The sequence below is a fragment of the Eumetopias jubatus genome, unplaced genomic scaffold (assembly GCF_037043125.1).
Source record: "Eumetopias jubatus isolate StellerSeaLion01/CBP00866 unplaced genomic scaffold, mEumJub1_p1.0 scaffold_14, whole genome shotgun sequence".
In the NCBI taxonomy this organism is placed as follows: Eukaryota; Metazoa; Chordata; class Mammalia; order Carnivora; family Otariidae; genus Eumetopias; species Eumetopias jubatus.
Genome location: NW_028274820.1, coordinates 68,420,297 through 68,440,785, shown reverse-complemented (window position 1 = coordinate 68,440,785; position 20,489 = coordinate 68,420,297). Strand labels below are relative to the sequence as shown.

Here is a 20,489-nt window from a genome sequence, read left to right as displayed (position 1 = left end):
TTTTTTCTTTTAGTGACAGTCATAATACAATTTTTTTTTAAAAGGACTATCGCCAGAATCTGGGAGAAATTTCTCTAATTCCAAAGTCAAGTGGCAGACAAAGGCAAGTGACTCGTTGATGCTTTACCTCTGAAAATAATGGACGCTTTCATTCTGAAATATGGACAGATATCCCTCATCCTTTCCCAACTTCATCCTCCTGATTCAGACTTTTTGCCATGCAACCACTGTTCTAATGCCTGGATAGACATTTTTAAGACAACCAGAAGACCGGTCAGCCATTCCCCAGACCACCTCTCCTTTCTCCACGTAGTCAGAAACTGCGCCCCCCAGAGCGACTGGAGTGCATTGCATTCTGGGCCTCTCCGCTTAATTGAAGTGCTGGACCCACATTGGTAACAGGACATGCTAGGGATTGTAGGTTTTTAACTTTCTTCATTTGCTCAGAGTATCAGAGCATCTCAAGCCTGTAGAAGTGCGCTAAATGAAAGCTCACTAAAACCTAAGAAGTCTGCCTTAAAACTGCGTGAAATGTGGTGAAGAACTATATAGATGCAGAACAGGGCCATGGTCATCCACATCCACTGTGTTAACAACCAGCAAGCCACTATTTGAGGGTGAATAACTATAAATTGGGTGGAGGTAGCTTCTAAAAAAAATAATGCAGATGAGAGAAAGGAAATACCTTGAATACTCAAATCACTAATTTCTGAAATAATTTTACTGCAGGAACCAATAGAAGGTCATTTTGAATTCTCTGTCATCTTCACCAACATGCTAGAATACTTGGGTTCAAATTTGGCTTCCTGTATCACCTTGGGCAAATTACTTAACCACTCTGATCTTCATTTATCTGTAAGTAAAATACAGAGGTAAAAAGATCTTCTCTTACAGATTTGTATTAAGAATTGCATGGCATCATGTAAATGAAGTGCTTAGAAAATGGAAGAGTATAGCAGTGGTTATCGCAGAGCGGAGGTAGTGGGGGTGACAATATTTTCAAAACGGAGGGACCATCAAACACACAGCTTTATACAAAGCTAACTGTGCTAAAAATATAGGCTCCAGTAGAGAGATAATGTGTTACTAAATTGCTCTCCAGAGATGAGTGAGTTGGGCTTCCCAATAACACAATAACCTCATAAGTTACAGGGTAATGTTATTTTTTAAAATTTTGTAGACAAAAAAGCAATCTCTTTGCTGTTTTAATCTATATCACCTCAACATTTTTTAAAAAGATGTTATTTATTTATTTGAGACACAAAGATACAGAGAGAGAAGGAACACAAGCAGGGGGAGTGGGAGAGGGAGAAGCAGGCTTCCTGCGGAGCAGGGAGCACAATGCGGGGCTCGATCCCGGGACCCTGGGATCATGACCTGAGCTGAAGGCAGATGCTTAAGGACTGAGCCAGCCAGGTGCCCTACCTCTTAACATTTTTTAAAAGATGTTATTTTTAAGTAATCTCTACACCCAACATGGGGCTCGAACTCACAACCCCGAGATCAAGAGTCACATGCCCCTCCAACTGAGCCAGCCAGAAGCCCCCAGTCATTATCACTCCTTAAATCAGTACATGTTTAATGACTGTACTTTCTCCTTCATGAAATTCCTCTTTGTATTCTTAGCCCATTTTTCTCTTGGGTTCTTATTCTTTTTCTTTAGTAACCATTTTTAACATATTAAATATAGTATCTCTTTTTAATAGATATTGAAAATATTTTCTTTACCATTTATCTTTTACTTTTGCTTATAGCTCTTTAAAAGTACAAAAGTTTTTAGATTTTAGATAACATCTGCTGTCCTTCCTTAGCTTTACGTTTCATCTGGAATTTATTAAATACCTTGTGAGAAAGAATACTTTGTGACAAATATCCATCTAATTTTCAATTCTGTTTACTAACCAATTCATCCCTAATCTTACTGAGCCTCTGTTGTCTCATCTGTAAATTGAGAATAAGAATAGCTCTAGGTCATAGGGCTGCTTTGAGTATAAAATGTTCTGCTATTCTCACTTCAGTGTCTGCAACCCAGTAGACAGGAAGTGTGTTAGCTGTTGTCCTTATGTCGTTATTATAACTAATTTTCTTTCGGTATTACTTGAATCTTTTTAATGAGCACGTACTTCTTTTAAAATCATAAAACTGTAAAAAATATATATTTATATTTATTATGCCCCTACTGTGTTCCAGGTCTTGATTACACAACAGTGTAAATGTACTGAATATCATTGAATTCCACACTTTAAAATGGTAATACCTATAAAACAAACATAACATAAAATTCACCACTTTAACAGTTTCTGAAGTGCATAATTCAGTGACATTAAGCACATTCACTCTGATCACTCTGTGATCATCCCCACTATCGAGGTCCAAAACATTCTCATCATTCCAGAAGGAAACCTCATACCCATTAAGCAATCATCCCTCACTCCCCTTTCTTCCAGGGCCTAGCAGTCACTAAGCTGCCTTCTGTCCCTCTTAGCCTATTCTGGATCTTTCACATAAGTGGAATCATACAATATGTGGCCTTTTGTGTCTGGCTTCTTCATTTAATATCATCTTTTTCAAGGTTCGTTCAATACTTTATTCCTTTGTATGTCTGAATAGTTTCTATCATATGAACAAACCACATTTTGTTTACTCATTCATCAGGTCTTGTGCTTGGATTATTTCCACTTTTTGGCTATTGTGACTAGAACTGCTATGAACATGTGTGTACATGCGTTTGTTTGAGTCCATGTTCTCAATTCTTTGGAGGTATATATAGAAGGGGGATTGCTAGGTTATATGAAATTCTATGTTTAACTTTTTGAAGATCCAAAGTCTATTTTTAAGTAAAGAAATTAACTGCATAATAATATGAAAGAGGAGGATAATGGAGCCAGACAATTGGAGTTTGAATCCTGGATCCACCATTTGCTAGTTTTGTCACTTTAGGACCTCTCTATGCCCCCATTTCCTCATCTGTCAATTGGCCTAATAATAATCCCTATCACCTTGAGTTGTGAAAATTTAGGGAATTAATATATGTGTTATTATTAGAACAGTGCTATAGGCACATGTTGTTACCTATTATTATTTTGATCTGATCCCATTTATGTGTGTGTAAGACTATATATACAGTTGTTTGCATCAAACAATTAAGACTGGTTACCTGTCAGAAGTAGATTTGAAGGATAAATGATAGGATCACGTCTTCTTTTATTTTGTTTGTGCATTTTCTTTCTGTAATAAGCATGTATTAGTTTTCACATATTTTTTTTAACTAATGAGGTTTTCTGTTTCACATGCACTATGACCCACTCAGTCACTCGTTTAAAACCCTTCAATGATCCTATAGCAATTGTTCCCAAAGGCCTTCATGCTGACTGGCCACATCAAGTCATCTGAAGAGCTTATCAGAATTACAGATTCCCCCATCTAACCTGGCCCTACCAGATGACAACTTCTGGTTGGTTCTGATGTGCCAAGATGTTTGAGAACCACTGTGTCCAAACTCCTTGCATGACCTGGCCCCTTCCTACCTGCGGATTCATCTTCCCATTATCTTTCCTAATAAACAGAACCTCCCACCTTTTATTGGACAGGCTCTTCTATGCCTGGGACTGTCCTTTGCATAGAGCACATGACCCACCTCATTCCAATTCTTTGAATTCCTTAACCCTATTTATGCTTCAGTATTCCCCTCAAGCATTGTCTCCTCCAAGACCTATTGTCCATCAAATGAAATATGTCCAACAAATGAACAATTTCCATTTCCATGGTTTCCCAGATCATTCTGTAGCAGTAGCTCAACCACATCTTCTCTGCATTATACTGAAACTGTCTCTTCCATGTCTGCTTCTGCTCCTGCCTGGCTGAGGTCTTGCGGACAGAGCCCATGTTCTGTGTAGCAATTCTCAACTCTAGATTTCACCATGAAATAATGATTTCTGTTTTACGGTGACTAGTTTAAAATATGTTTTTAAACACTATTCCCACATTAACAGTAAACTATGCAGTAAATTACAGAGCACAAAGAACAGTGGTCCAGTTTTTCCAAATTTGTGTTTATTATACGCAAGCACAACATATATGTGTATGTGTGTAAAATACTTCTGAGTTAAAATAACCTCTGAAGCCAGACTTCCTCTTTTTCCAGCTGGAACCATGGAGGGTGCAGAAGAGAAGAAAAAGAAGGTTCCTGCTGTGCCAGAAACCCTTAAGAAGAAGTGAAGGAATTTCGCAGAGTTGAAGATCAAGCGGTCTGAGGAAGAAGTTTGCTCAGAAGATGCTTTGAAAGGCAAGAAGGAAGCTTATCTATGAAAAAGCTAAGCATTACCACAAGGAATATAGGCAGATGTACAGAATTGAGATTCAAATGGCAAGGATGGCAAGAGAAGCTGGCAACTTCTACGTACCTGCGGAACCCAAATTGGCATTTGTCATCAGGATCAGAAGTATCAATGGTGTGAGCCCAAAGGTTCGAAAGGTGTTGCAGCTTCTTCGCCTTCACCAGATCTTCAGTAGCACCTTTGTTAAGCTCAACAAGGCTTCAGTTAACATGCTAAGGATTGTGGAACCTTATATAGCATGGGGGTACCCAAATCTGAAGTCGGTGAATGAATTGATCTACAAGCGTGGTTATGGCAAAATCAACAAGAAGCAAATTGCCCTGACAGATAACACATTGATTGCCTGATCTCTTGGTAAATATGGCATCATCTGCATGGAGGATCTGATTCACGAGATCTATACTGTTGGAAAACGTTTCAAAGAAGCAAACAACTTTTTATGGCCCTTCAAATTATCTTCTCCACGAGGGGGAATGAAGAAAAAGACCACCCATTTTGTAGAAGGTGGAGATGCTGGTAACAGAGAAGACCAGATCAATAGGCTTATTAGAAGGATGAACTAAGGTATCTGCCATGATTATTTTTATAATCTGGTCAGTTAATAAACGACTACTCTCATGGAAAAAAAAATAGCCTATGAAGCCAACATTCCCTAAAGCAAGTTCCTAGAAAAACTTGTTTCATGAGCTATTCCATGAAAAAAGGATAAATGAATTTAAATATTCTGAAATATCCTACACCAAGAACATTGCTGACATTGTTGAATACGATGGTTCTAAGAGTTATTTGACTGTGATGCCATTTTGTCAAGTACACTCATAAACCTTCAGAGTAAGTAGAGTTCTGTGGACACACATTTTGAAAAATGCTGAGTGACTTATTGCAACCAGTGCTTCTGTTAAGGTGGCAGTCAGGACAGACCCAGATGTCCTGGCACGGAGACGGTTTTTGTTGGAGTGGGCTATTGGGTTAAACTCTTACTGTAGCACAGCCAGAAGCAATAGACACATTCCAAATATATTCTGTTGGGTGACTGTTCACCTCACCCTTTCCAATACTAAGGATTCCACTCTGCTTTCACAGGCAGTCCTTTTAATTCGGTGAATAATGTTTTCCCCTTTGGGGGCATGTGTAAATGGATTGCTAACTGTTTTAAAAACCACCAGTCTGTGACAAGAGTCAGGCTCTGGACAGCAGTTAATTGAGACAACTTGAAAGATCATTATACCTTACAAATAGGAGGGAAGAAGGGAGGGGGGTTCTTATTTCTTTATAATATCATATTTACTTCTAATATCATGTGTATGATATATATTTGTTTATAGTATATTTATCATATTTTCCCCTTTAGGTAATTTTTTTAAATTGAGGCATAGTTTGGGGGAGTATGTACCAAGATGTACTCCTGATTTACAATTTTGGGTGGAACAAGGACAGAACTTAGCTTCTCCTATTTTATTCATGAAATCTTAGCACAGGAAATGCTATACTATCCATTTATGTTTGTGGCTTCATATTCAGCACAAAATTAAGTTTTCTGCCTGTGTCACTTGTCAACTAAGCTTTTTATTTTTATTTATTTTTTATTTTTTTATTTTTATTTTTTGGCAGTAAAAATAGTACTTTATTCCGCTCCCTCCCGCCCTCCCTCCCCCCACAACCCCCAGGACACTTTTCCCCTCTCATTCCCACAGCAACGTTACAATCAGAAAAAAATAAGTTTCAGGGGGCAGGATTTCGGGGGGGGTATGGGTAAAAACAGTCAAATCACAATAGGAATTTTTCAAAATCGGTTATTCCACTTAGTCATCGTCTTCTCCCTCATCCTCAGGTTCTCGTGTTCGCTTCTGACCCCTTTCTTCTTCGCCACCGTCTTCATCTTCCTCCTCGTCCACTTCCCCGTCGTTATAACCCTCTTCATCTTCCTCCTCTTCTCCACTCACATCCTCCTCTTCTCCTTCCTCCTCTTCCTCCTCTTCCTCTACCTGAGCATCTGCACCGTGCTCTTCCTCGTCGTCGTCGTCGTCGTCCAGGCCGTCCACGTAGCCCTCGGCGTCCGAGTCGGGCGCCTCCTTGGCGTCCGGGTCGTAGCCGTCCAGATACGTGAGCTGCGGGAGGAGCTTGAACACGTTTTCTCGGTAGTCGTTCAGGTTGGTTACCTCACAATTGAAAAGGTCTAAGCTCTTGAGGTTTTCTAACTTCTTCAGTGGCTCCATTGTGCTAAGGTCTTTAATTTTGTTGCCACTTAAATTTAGATGCGTGAGGTTCGGACACTTTTCTGCCAATACTTCCAGGCCCCCTGAGATTCTGTTATCGCTTAGTTCAAGCTTCTTAAGTTTGTGTAACTTTGGTAAGTTTGCGACTGAGGTGAGGCCTACATTGATTGTACTTAAGAACTCCAGTTCCTCAAATTCATCTGTGAGGCCTTCGATTTTGCCTTCGATGGACCGGCAGTTGTCCAGGACAAGCTCTTTCACATCAGAGGGCGTCCTGTTCCGCAGCTCTAAAGGAATCCGTTTGTCCGTGTCCATCTCTCGCGCACTCTCTCTGCAGAGGCTCCCGCGCCGGCGGAATTCAATCAATAAACCCCGAACCCACGGCCACGCGTTTTAGGACTTTGAAGGCTCAACCAGCTCCGCTCGGTTCTCCGTCAACTAAGCTTTTTAAAGCAGTAATTTTCCTGTATCCCTTATAAAGGCAGCCTGTTTTTAAAACCAGAATGTGCCACGTTACTCAACAAATTGTCACTAAGGAGAAGGAAAAACGTGAGAGCTGGGAATTATAATGCTGACCAAGTGCAAAGCAAATAATATTTTTTGACCAACATCCTATATCAAATGCAAAGATTCAAATATCAACTTTGGTAATAATTCAGAAGGTTAACTAATGCCCTGGCCTAAATCTGAAAGAGGCATAACTACATTATACACAAAATTGTACATGTGTTGAAAGTACACACTATTCAGAGGTGCCCAATGTCCCATAAAACATACATGTATCATATGCAAAATGATGAAATGCCAGTCTAAATACTTAAGGAATTTCGACTCTGAACAAAATATTTGTTCTAACAATAATAAATAATTTTAGATATTTGATATCATATATAGTTACTAAATGCTTAAGATTTAATGAGGCCTTAGAGAAATTATAGGCAGTGCATATCTCATTGAAATGTTGGATGAAAAAGTCTGGTTGCTAAATCTCTACCTAGATTCATAGAAGCATTCAAATCATTTTGTGTTTTCAAAAGAGCCTGCAATTACCTCTCTTCACACTAGGTGGTGTGGTCAAGACCAAAAAGAGCTATCAAATGGATGAATACATTTGATTTAACAAGGTCAAAACTAAAGGAGAGGACAATTTTAAGCTTGAAAACAGGTAAGTATCTTATATTAAAATTCCAATGTATTTGATTTAAAAAAAAACAGACTGAGAAACAGTAAGTGAGGAATGGAAAAGCCTGTTCAAATAGCTCTGGAAATAACAGGACTTCTCAAAGAGTAAGTCACTCACCACCAGGGGTGGCAGTTAAAATGCACATTCCTAGGCCACCCTGCCACACTTAAGAATTACTGCAGCAGAATGGGGAGGATAAAGTAGGAACCCGAGTCTGTTTTCCTAACATATACTGGAGTTGATTTTTATGCAAAACTCTGAGAACTGGATTTAGGTTGCTCTCAATCTGTCTAGTAGTTAAGAAACCCCAGTTGACAGGTTTTTGATGTTCAGAAACTTTTTTTCAGCTTCCTATGGCTGTATCTTGAAGATCATGGATTATAGATTTCACTGTAAAATCTCCAGGTGAATTTTTGCTAAGTTACTATCACTGCAAGAGAAATCAGAGTGGCAGATTCAACCCTGTGTGTAATAGAATATTTGGGAAGCAGTTTGAGCTTCGTAGAATGGGGAAAATGTACTTTATGGAATGCAATGAAAAGGAATCTCTTCTGGGAGGAATGCGTGGTAGTTACATTAGATATTCAAAAGTCAAACCATACTGATCTGCCTTTTGAAGTAATTATGTTGATATCTGGAGTTTAAAGAAATGTATTGCTTGTTCCCTGTGGATATTTTCAAAAACCTTTTTTTCTTAAACCAAAGCAGTTTTTTTTTCTAGTTTTAGTCACAAAGGAAAGCATTTTCTTGAAGCGCAGCTAATTATTGTATGGATGTGTGTGCGTGTGTGTGTGCTCTCCAAAACCTCCTGAAATGAGTCCTCTGTTTTTTATTTTATTTTATTTCTTTTTAAGATTTTATTTATTTATTTGAGAGAGAGAGAGAGAATGAGAGATAGAAAGCACGAGAGGGAAAGAGGGTCGGAGGGAGAAGCAGACTCCCTGCTGAGCAGGAAGCCCGATGTGGGACTCGATCCCGGAACTCCAGGATCATGACCTGAGCCGAAGGCAGTCGCTTAACCAACTGAGCCACCCAAGCGCCCCTATTTTATTTTATTTTATTTTTAAGATTTTATTTATTTATTGACAGAGACCGCAAGAGAGGGAACACAAGCAGGGGGAGTGGGAGAAGGAGAAGCAGGGAGTCCGATGCGGGGCTCGATCCCAAGACCTTGGGATCATGACCTGAGCCAAAGGCAGACGCTTGATGACTGAGCCCCCCAGGCACCCTCTGTTTCTATTTTAAATGAGTTTTTTTTGTAGAGTCAAAATCTTGCTCCTTTAAACTCACTTGTTTTAAGATATTTGTAAATGGACAATATACTAAGAAAAATTTCCCACCACCCTAACTCAAATTGAATATACTGAATAAAATTTAACCATTTCTTTAAGACTTACCACAATCCATGGGGTGCCCATCTGGCTCGGTTGGTAGGGCATGCAACTCTTGGTCTTGAGATCGTGAGTTTGAGCCCCATGTTGGGCATAGAGTTTACTTAAACAGATGAAAAAGAAAACCACTTAGCACAATCTGTGTGAAAATGTGTTCTGTACAGTGTTTGTGAGTAGCCATTTCTTCAGGGCTCACTGAGGACTATTCTCCTACAGTACATGAAACCAGGTAACTTTGTTCCTTGAATTTTTGCACCTACATTTTATGGTTTTCTTATTTTTCTCCCCTTACTTTCAGTTGTTATTTCATATTGCCATCAATACACAAAAGCAGTAAGAAGGACTTATTTATTTATTTATTTATTTATTTATTTATTTATTTATTTAAGAGAGAGAGGGAGGGAGAGAGAGAGTCTCAGGCACTTTGTGCTGAATGCAGAGCCCGAAACAGGGCTCAATCTCATGACCCTGAAATCATGACCTGGGCTGAAATCGAGAGTTGAATGCTCTACCCAGACTGCTCTACCCAGGCACCCCAAGAGGAATCCTTTTTTGTCTAATCTGCAGAGGTCTTGGAAGGCTGATAGCCACATTAATTTGTTAGAAATGTGTATAGAGTGAGGAAGAGTAGAGGCCCAGGGGGGTGAGGGGAGGCTGCATTAGTAAAGCAGCAGATACTTAGCAGTGTCTACTCTGGTTATACTTTTAAATTATTTTCTTGTTCTTGATTGTTGTCCCAAAAGGTGAAGCTGCAGGTGGTTGAATCGTGGGTAGTTGAACTACTATTTCAAGCAAGTCTTTCTAGTCTATTTTTACTTGTGGTTATAATCATAACATTTTTAGAAAATCTTTGTGGCCCCCTCAAGTTATATAAATCTTCTTGTTTTATTTTTCATGTACTAATAGCGTAGTGTATTTTTTTAACAAAAATGTCTACATGTGTTTCAGGGTTTTCATTTCTAAACAAGCATATCTGCATTATTCTATGTGCATATATGTGTACATGCATATACACAAATATAAACGCAGATACGTGAATGTCTATTTAATACAGGGCAGAAAAAGGAGCTCATTCTTCCAAATTGGGAAACAATTTCATATGAATCTGCTTTTTGTGAGTCATTCTCATTGCTTGCTGAGGTATCTTTATCAAGGTCACTAAAGGGTAGAAATGCTGACAGGAGAAGGAATAAGGGTGCTTTACAAAGGAGCAGTATGCCAGCACTGTGACTGTCCGCTCTCTCTGGGGCAGGGTGGGGGAGCTGCTGAACAAAAGCAATAGTTTCCAGGAACAAACAATGGCATTCTCTGTGACCTGGAGCACAGGTGGCAACATTGTGTCACCACACACCAGCTCCCTCCCTGTGACCCAAGTTAACTGTTCCTGCAGCCTTTTCTACCAGGCCGGCCAGCATCTCAGACACTTGAGACATCCTGCTTTTTCTTTTTGGTTTTAAAAAACATTCCTTATAATGGACATAAAAAATAGCACATTATATATTTTTTAATTAAAGAACAACCCCGGCAAAATTACAAATCTCTAAATACATGAGAGCCTGAGTTTTGTTGTTGTTGTTGAGATTTTATCTGGAATTGCTAAATACTCCCCTGACTGTGAGCTCAATGAAGGTGAAGACAGGTTCTGCTTTGCTCAACATGGTCTTCCCTGAGTGGCCCAGGGCCTTGCATGCAGTAGGCCTGCAACACTGTTGATCGACTGATTGATGGTAGTTACAGAAAGAAACTTGCCTGTGGGTGGAGATTAAGTTTAGCCCATACAAGGATAAATCAGGTCAAAACACAAATGTGTTTATGTTTGTGTCTTTTACAGATTTATTTCCTCTTGTTTCTCCTCATAGAGCTTTGAAAACATACTTGAATTTTATGAGGAGCAAACGACATGTCCCACTATGCCATCTCAAATCTTTTCTGAGTTCAGGTTTCAACTTCATTGTAGAAAAAGTAAACACGGAAAGGTATATTTTTAAAAATACCCATAATCTCACTGCCCAGGAACAACAGCCACTGACATAGTTGTTTCCTTCATATTTTTCTGTAGTTTTGTCTTTCATTTGTATCTATGTTCACATAATTGAGGTGTTATAAGTATAATTTTGTTTCTGCTTCTTTCATGTTCTTTCATAAGCATATGCCAGTCATTAAAACCTCTTCAAAAAGCATAATTTTAATAGTCATGTTGGGTTCCATCATAGAGAGATGCCGTGTAATCAAGTTAGATTCATTTCTCTATTGTTGAACATTTAGATCATTTGGAATATTTTATCTTTATGACCATCTAAAGATAGTGTTTGTGCATATCATGTGCACATAATGTTTGAGCACAACAGATTCCTTTCTTGGAATGGTTTCCTAAAAATAGACTTGACTATTTTTAAGGCTTTTGATTAAGTATTGCCATATTGCCTTCTGGTTTTATTACAATTTGTGGATTAAACTTCTACCAGCAGTGAATAGGACTGTAATAGTAGCTCATAGCAACTATCTCTCTCTCTCTTTTTTTTTTTTGTCTAGTGTGCCAGGCACTGTGCTAAATGTTTTGTGTGTGTTATCTCATGTAACTGTAAACATAGCAATATGAAGTAGGTATTATTTTATACCTGTTTACAGATGAGAGACTGAGGCACAAAGACGCTACATAACTTTTCCAATATCATACAACCAGATTTGGGATCCAGATGATCCAACTTCAGAGCCCTGGCCCTCACTATACTGAAGGAATCTTTACCAGCATTGAAGGGTAATGCTATATATCCAGTATTTTAATTCTTTGCTAATTTCATGAAAGAAAAGATAGTATCTTGTTGTTGTTTCTAAGTTTCATTATTTTAATATTAGCAACTTTATGTGCTTTCTTATTATAGTTACTAGCTAGTTATATTTCTTCCAGTGTGAATTGTCTCTTTTTATCATTTGCTACTTAGTGACTCTTCTCCCTTTTTCTAAAAAAATATAAACTTATTAAATATTAAAAATATTCTGATTTTTCTGTGCCTGTTGGTGGCTAAATATTGCTCCTGTTTGGTATGTAATTGTATTTATGATATTTGAACTTGTGAAAGTTCTTTGTTTTTAAGAAGTCAAATATATTATTTCTCTTTGTAATTCCTTCCATCGCTAATTTTATGCTCGGAAAGTAGTTCCATATCCAGATATCAGATATTAACTTAAATTTTCTTTAAAAACTCTATCTTTTCCCTATGTGGATCAACCAGTCTGTTTACCTAGAAAGGCTTGCTGGTAGCCACAGGTTTCTTCTATTTGTCTGAGATTGCACCGTTAGAATCTGAGTGGAAACAAGTATTTTCTAATATTTCCAGTACTCTAAAAACAAAATTCACAGAAATTTGAAGGCAGCAACTTTGTCTGCTCCCTCTCCCTAGAAGAGAAAAACAAAGAAAGCATAGATACACATTGCTAGTGATAATGATTTAATACAGAGGATTGGGTTTTGGTCCTGGGCCTTCTGCTTTGGTGTCACTAACACAAGTTCCCTTTTCTTGGGAACTGGGCTGACTGTAAGTCTAAGGAGCCAGAACACTAGAGTTACTCATGAAGCGTCGATTTTTGAAACATAAGCCCTAAAGGACATATTTCCAATCACAGATATCTGCCTTTTGTGCTAAATCACTGTGGAGCAGTCTTTGTTTACAAAGCATCACATTATCTGTCAACAAAACCTCATAATGCCACAATTAAGACTCCTTTCATTTTCCCAGCACTATTTGCGGATAGTTCTTCACATAAAAACTTTGAGATTTTTTTCATTCTACTAATTTATGCCAACATAAATGGGAGTATAAGATTCTGTTTAAAAATAAGCATAAACATATTTTGGGGATACAGTGTAAAATCTGAAGCCTAAAATTAATATTTACATGCAATTTTCAGTGATTTATTAATTAACTCTCAACTAAAGTAGCTCTGATGTTGAAAGGGCGGATTTGCTGTTGGTTCCTAAACTACTTTAACTGCCAGGAAAAAAAACCTACAATTATAAACAAGACATAGGCAACCATGGTAACAGATCTACTTTCCACAACAAATAAATTTTTTTCAAAAACAATTAATGTTCCTTAATGTTTGACTAATTGTTACAAGCACTTCCATGATATCTGTTACATTTTTGAAGACATTGATGTCTTCATAACCATGGATCTAGATGCATTAACTTTATATTAGTTTTATGTACCTAGGTTATACTAATGTTAGACCTGAAAACCCTATGACTGTGTTTTGCTCCAATTTTAGACTATTTTATTATGCACGTACTTTCTCAACAAACAGTTAATAATCTGGAAGTTATATAATGATTTATAATGCTTGATGGGATATTGAGCAGTTACTATTTGAAAGTAATAACTGCAATGGAAATCCAAGTGGTTTTCCAAATATGAGGAGCAGTAAATCCCCTCCAGCTACTTTTCATACCATAAGACTAGAAGATATTTCACAAGTTATCTGGACCAGCTTTAAAGAAACTGAATGCAATAAAAATTATTTCCCAGAGTGCCTTAATCAGAAATGATTATTCAGAACAACAGCTAAAATTTATTGATCACCTACTATATGCCTGAGAGTGTCCAATCAATTGGCATGGATTTCTCGGGTACTATGTCATCCTCATTTTATACTTAAGGAAACTGAGGCTTGTAACAGTCAAGTAACTTGTTCAAAGTCAACCTTCTGATAAAAGGAACTAAACCTGGGACTTAAACCTGACCTGAGTTCAGGAGCTGAGCTCTTATCTCCTATGTAATAAATAAATGTCAACCACATTTTGCCAACCCATCCTAGGTACGTGAATATTAAAAAGGCTGGCTTTTCCATTCTTCCTAAGCTTCATTCAGCCAACATAATGTTCAAGATATCTGGGGAATTGGATTCTATAAAAAAGATGCCAGAAGTGACCCAATTAGCCAAAACACCTATTTCTAAAGGTGACTAAGATTGTTTGAAGGTCCCTCATTTTTGAAAGCCCTTCTTTCTGAATAATGCACCACCTCTTACATAGAATCTTTTCTGTGTAGGAACAGAGATCAAAGTAGCCTGGAATGGCTTTTAATAGGATTCTTCTTTTTTGGGACGCATGGAATGTCCCTGTGTGACTAATTTATAGCCATTCTTTAAGTAAATAAGTAAATTTGGACCAAAACTCTAAATACTAAGTGCACATTTGAGGCTTTTTGATGCTTATTCTCCCTTGCCATGAAAATATTGCCAATTTCCTGATTGTGCTCTATTATGTAAGATGGTATCATTGGTGAAAGCTGAGTAGTGGGAACATGGGACCTCTCTGTACTATTTTTGCAGCTCCTCATGTATCTATACTTTCAAAATAAAAAAGTTTTAAATATTACCACATTTCCATCTTGCTAGGAAAATGAACTTCTGAGTTTTGCAGCTGGTAACTTGCATCCAATTAAGGTTCCCCTTGGGGTCTTGGTCGTCAATTTGAAAGAAGCACTGATGTGTGAAATGGGCACAATTCGTTATCATACGAGGACCAACAGAGCACATCCATAAGCCTGCATCAGAGGGTCAGCCACATGCCCTTGTCCTGGTATCTAGCTGAGGACTAGGCTGTTTTCTGAAAAGCCTCATTAGAAATGAAAGTCAGCCTAGTGAGGAAGACTCAACTGCCTCTAGTGGCACTAGTCCCCCTGCAAAAAGACAAACTCAGCAGGTGACAGGATGAGTCCCAGACACAGGTCTTCAGTGAGTTGGGAGGAGTCAGTTATGCTACTTGGCCTGGCTGCTACTTCTGGATACTTACTTGTATATATCAGTGCCAAACCCTGACAAGGACAGATCACGGGAAGGCTGGGTTCTGGGAAAGGAACGTGCAAGAGAGAGAAAAGCAGAGCAGTCTTGTGCAGGCGAGCAAGGCCAGTCCTGAGCAGAGCTCCAAGAGCTTACAGGGCCCCTGTCATCAGGAGGACTGCTCACATGGTCACCCAGGACATCTACTCTTTGTGAGCTGCCTTGAGCAACTAGGAACAGTTCCCAAAATAAGACATTGATTTGAAGGATTGGTGGAGGGTAGAAGAAAAAAAGTAAAGATTTGTTCTCAAGGCACCTGCTTGAAATACAATCCCTGCTTTTTGTTTTTGTTTGTTTGTTTGTTTGTTTGTTTGTGTAGAAGGATAGGAGGGAGATAAAGAACCCTGATAACTTCCCCTAGCTAATGAGGCTGATCCTGGAAGTTTGTGGAACTCACTTTGACCCATCCTGCCCAGAAACACTGCCAAAGAAGGAGCTTTGTCCCAGTTGGTATTCAGAAGAACCTGTTCAAGGTGGTATCTGGAACAAGGTTGCAACTTTGAAAAGATAGAGCCCTGCACACAGCATGAATTCGGAGGTGGAAGAAGATCTGCTAACAGAATTTGGGAAGACAAATGATAGGTCAGGGAATACAAGGAACTCTTGCACGAGCCATTTCATAGACTGCCCCGAAACTGCCCATTCATCTTCTGCCGTCAACCTACCAAAAGCCCTATTGGCGTCCCTGGAAATAGATTGCTAAATAAGCCTAAGCTTTTTTTGGTTCATAGAATTGGTGAATCAAAGGGGCAGAAGATTTATCTCATGCCTCTAAAGATCATTTATAACTTGGCTAAGTGGCCTAGGATAAAACCACAATAAAGGTGATTCATGCAGGAAATCCATTCTGTTGAGGCAGAAATGAAAATCCACATTAAATCACAGTCTATTCTGTGCACGGGAGAATTGAAGTGAGCCAAGCTCAGTGGATTCCCAGGCACACTGAAAGCTGAAAACCATTGTTCTTGTAAAATGGGGGAAATGAGACTCTTTTAAAGTGAGAATGCAGCCTCTAGCTCTGAGAGCAGGGAGGTACTCCTGACCGGGGTGAACAGCCCAGTGGCCCTGCCAAGCGGGAGTCTGGGACTATATTCCCGGATGGCAGCCAGCCTGGGGATCTATTCAATTACTGCAAGTTCCTTGCCAGGAGGTTTTTATCAGCTGCACTATTTATCAAGACGATTGGACCCAGTACAAAAACCCACCTTTGCAAATTGCCACAAAAGGACTGTCTATGTGGCTGAATCAGGGATGTCTGCTGCCTCTTGGCTTTTGAACTCAACTGTAAATTTACTGCATTTTCTCCTGGCTGGAATCACCTGGAAAATTTACTTTCCCCTCTCCTTCACCTTCCCTTCTTGGTCTAGAGGTCTCATGTATTGAGAGATGATGTAAGTGCAAGAGCAAGCTCACAGAGCAATCACAATGGACCCATTATTTTGCATGTGATTTATTATTTTTTGTGTGACGTTAAAGTCTTCTCAGCTTCTTTCCTTTCCTACAGCTGCAACCACACTTCTTCCCATTTTCCTTCTGCTATCTATTCTCACTCTTGGGCATTGGTTATGACAAGCCCACATACTCACTTTTCAGTGAGAAGTTGACTGATGCTGCATCAGAAGGCCTCAGTTTTATAGGAAATTAACAAAAAATGTAGTCTTTCTAGTATACTTAATTTGGGATTTTCCTTCTCCATTGGTTCTTTCCTTTACGTTAACCTTCATTCATACAGTAACATTGCATGTGACGTAAAACATAGTTATTCATTCATAATGGACAACCTCTAATGCAAGCCGATTGACAGCAAGGGAGTCGGAAATGGAGATAATCCACAAGCGCATACAGATCACTGTGGCACTCACCATAACATTGGTGCTCATCTGTTGTCTTTGCTGAAAGCTGACAGTGACCACTGTGACACATTCTGAAGGGTGGTCTAAGCGGCATGTTTAGAGCTGTGATAAAGGTAGGACTTCCATCCACAATGTATTTAGCAAAGACAAAACCTCATCAAAGTAAAGCCCCTTCCCTGAAAATAAGTAAAATATATTAACTTGTTACACTCTTATCAGAAGTGCTGGTGTCGCTGTAGGTGACAGGGACTTGTCTATTGACAAAACACTTGAAAACTGGATTTATATGAGAATCATTGGCTTTCTTAAAAAATAATTCATGTCTCTTCTTATGTCTAGAAGGGATGCACTGCAAACATCAGCCATAAAGAAGGCTTATTTTATGGTGAAAGCAATCTGGTAGATTGTAGATAGAACACTAAGTGTGTCTGGTCATACAAATCTAATGAGCATGAACTAAAACATACTGAATGCATCAATTAACCAGAGTTCCTATTGGATTTATTTTTTACAAAAACTGTTTCTCTGGGATGCCCGGGTGGCTCAGTCGGTTAAGCATCTGCCTTTGGCTCAGGTTATGATCCCAGGGTCCTGGGATTGGGCCCTGCCTTGGGCTCCCTACTCAGTGGGGAGTCTTCTCCCTCTCTCTCTGCCCCTTCCCCAGCACTTGTGCACTCTCTCTCTCTCTCTCCCTCTCTCTCAAATAAATAAAATCTTTTTAAAAAATTGTTTCTCATCTCAATACAGTCAGTACTTTGATTCGTTCCCCTTTCAAAGACTAAGGGAAAGGATATGCTGCTGGTAACAGACTGCTGCCCATCAAACTAGATGGAGAGAATTAATTTAATGAAGAGTTTCTATTTAGGAAGAAGCAGTAGGAGGAAAGGGCAACAGTTGGAGCTTTTACCAGGTTGGCTGGTGTTTTACATGCTGGAGAAGCAGCTGGAAATTTGGATGACAGTTTTGAAAGCCTGATGATCAGAAAAAGGTCACTGAAATTGAAATGGTGGGTGGGAAAGTGGAGCAGACCAGGATAATGTGGCAAACCTGAATCATCTCATGCGTGTTAAAGCTTTTAAGGAACTCTTTTCTTTTTGCTTCAAACAGTTTGCTATTCTCTCCAGTGACTACTGTCCCATGAATGACATAGATTATTTGCCTTTTTTTCTTACACCTAAATCAATTCTAAAAGCAATTTTTAAAAGTTCAGTTTATACGATAAAGAATGTTCCCATCAGACCTGAGTCACATTGTGAATGTGTCTTTTGCCTTAGTATGTAGTTTTTTTAAGCCAATGTTGTTCCCAAACTACCTTAGAAACAATGTGTGTATTTACAAAACTAACAAACATTGTAGCTTGGAAAATTCCTTTGGCACAGACAAGAGCCTTCAGCCACAAATGCTCCTGACTTAAAAGCTGAGCCAAATAAAACTTGACAGCAAGGCAAAATATTTTATAGGCAATGTGACATTTTATAATAATGGAATAATAAATGCAGAAAGGAAAATGAACCAAAGCTGAAATATCATCTGAGATCCATTGGATACTAAAGGGAGGTGAATCTCATTTAGAATTTTCCTGTTTTTATTACACTAATAATTATGTCTATGACTGAAGCACTCTTCAACTTGGAGAACTCCAGTATTTCTAATCACATTGTCACATATTACCAATCACTTGTCTGTATGAGATCTGGACGATTCAGTGCAGAAGCCTTGGTAGCATGCTAAAGTGGATGGATACAGAAAGAAAGTGATGGAAAAATCACAGAACCACTTCATCAAGCACTTCAATTTGCAACCAAATCAAGCAATGTTTAAATCAACCTGAAGAACACAATCTAACCCCAAACACTTCTACAACTTGACATTATATCAGATTACCAATGGAATTAATAAAGACCAAGTAAGCTTCCTTGCCAATGTCCTGTCTTCCACCCTACTACAAGACTCAGTGACCAGAGTTGATTTGGGTCAGTTTGGGAGAATCAGCAAGGGTCTATCAACCACCTTTCTAGTCCATAGGACAATGGTAAAGAGGGTACAAAGCATTGATGTTTTAGTCTGGGGAAAGAGAAATAGTCAAGGCTTGTTTTTAACACAGTGGGGTTAGATTAGGATGAAGAGAGAGCTAGGATTGTGAGGAAAGTTGGTGTATGGATCCTCGCCCAGGCCAGGAGATATGTGTCTGCCTTTTTGAAGCGCTGGTCAAATGCACTTTGGGTTCATTCCAAATGGATGGACTCCAGGCTGGGAAAAGCCCATCAGTCCTCATGTTCATCACACAGAAACAGGTATTTCCCCAAAAGAATGACCATGGTATAATACTGAAGAAACAAACCAAGGCAACAGGAAACTCATAGTCATCGAATCAGTGGATAAAACAATGATTTTTGCTAATGTATTAATTAATTATTCATTTGACAGACTTTTATCATTTGACAGTAGTCTTAGGCATTCATCATTTGACCTAGTTTTCCACAGTAATATATGAAGTGCTGGAGGACAACTGGAAATGATGTAAGCATCTTTTCTCCGGATATTTGGTTTCATTAGGTCTGGAGTGGGGTCTAGGAAAAGGTTTGTTTGTTTGTTTGTTTGTTTGTTTGTTTTAAACTCCTGAGATGATTCTAAGGATTAGCAAGTTGGGAACCCACCAATCTGAAACAGAGGTTCTGTCTCTGTGTTGCCTGGTAGGTCAGAGAAGGTGAGCAGGGAGGAACCCGAGCTGATGCAGAAAACACTGAGTTTGGCTCCAGTCTCCGTGCCTACAGCACACCAGCTATAGGGTGTGTCACTGAGGAAGACTCAGAACTGTGGATCCAAACACTACCTTACTGCTTAGAAGCTGTGTGACCAGGAGCGAGTAATTAAACTCCTGGAAGGGATACTTACTCCACCTCCTTTCAAGTGTTAAACATTCTAAGTGAGATTGTAACAAGGCCTTGTCTGGCGCCTGGTCCATCAACAGGCTCAGTTTCTGCCCTCCTCCCTCGCATATGGCGTGGCCTTTCTTCCCCACCTCCTTTAATGTTAAAAATTGTTTTCATTCTCCACAGCCCAATCCCAGCCTACACACTCCACGAGAGCTTCTTGACACCCGCCACGCCCACCACCACCCTCACTGACCTCCCTCCTCTCTGTACTCCTTTGGCCCTTAGATTCAGGATCACATGATCTGATACCCAACTGTCCTCCAGTTTCTTCACGAATATTGCTTTTGTCTTCCGGCCCTAGCTCTCCTTGAGCTCTCGGACAATGTTTTCTTCATGGAGGTGCAAAAGAATTCCTTGGTGGTGAACCAAAAGTACCTGCTGGGCGGCTGCCATAAAAGGCATCTAAAGAGGAAGGGGAAACCCTCAATTTTCTGTCGACATAATGCTGTGGAGACCAACCGGGGTTGCCACTGCTTCTCGTAGGCATTAGGATTCTGAAATAATCATCTGAATGCCAGTCTCCTTCCACCCCCACTTAACTTATTTTGTTGGAAAAATGCAAAACCTGCATTTTCCATGAACCAGATCTCACTCTAGGCACAGAGTGAATGCAGTGTCTGTGTTTAGCATCCCAATGTGATAATTATGCATTATGCTTACTCCATGGCTGAATCTTACATTTCTATACTAAAACACAAAGGAATGACTAAATACTCTAGTGTGTCATCTTGC

The 20,489-nt window shown here is 39.3% G+C and overlaps 1 protein-coding gene and 1 pseudogene across 2 annotated transcripts; one reads left to right on the top strand and one right to left on the bottom strand.

The window, feature by feature from the left end:
* The first annotated feature begins 4,150 nt into the window (after positions 1 to 4,150).
* Positions 4,151 to 17,535, top strand: LOC114210581 (large ribosomal subunit protein uL30 pseudogene; annotated as a pseudogene). Its single transcript, XR_015766796.1, has 5 exons — positions 4,151 to 5,168; positions 6,169 to 6,487; positions 7,619 to 7,718; positions 11,756 to 11,885; positions 15,288 to 17,535. The product of XR_015766796.1 is annotated as a large ribosomal subunit protein uL30 pseudogene (transcript).
* On the bottom strand, positions 6,010 to 6,979 carry LOC114210582 (putative acidic leucine-rich nuclear phosphoprotein 32 family member C). Its single transcript, XM_088018618.1, has one exon. The coding sequence runs from the start codon at positions 6,866 to 6,868 to the stop codon at positions 6,140 to 6,142; it is 729 nt and encodes a 242-aa protein (XP_087874744.1). The 5' UTR covers positions 6,869 to 6,979; the 3' UTR covers positions 6,010 to 6,139.
* Positions 17,536 to 20,489: the final 2,954 nt, after the last annotated feature.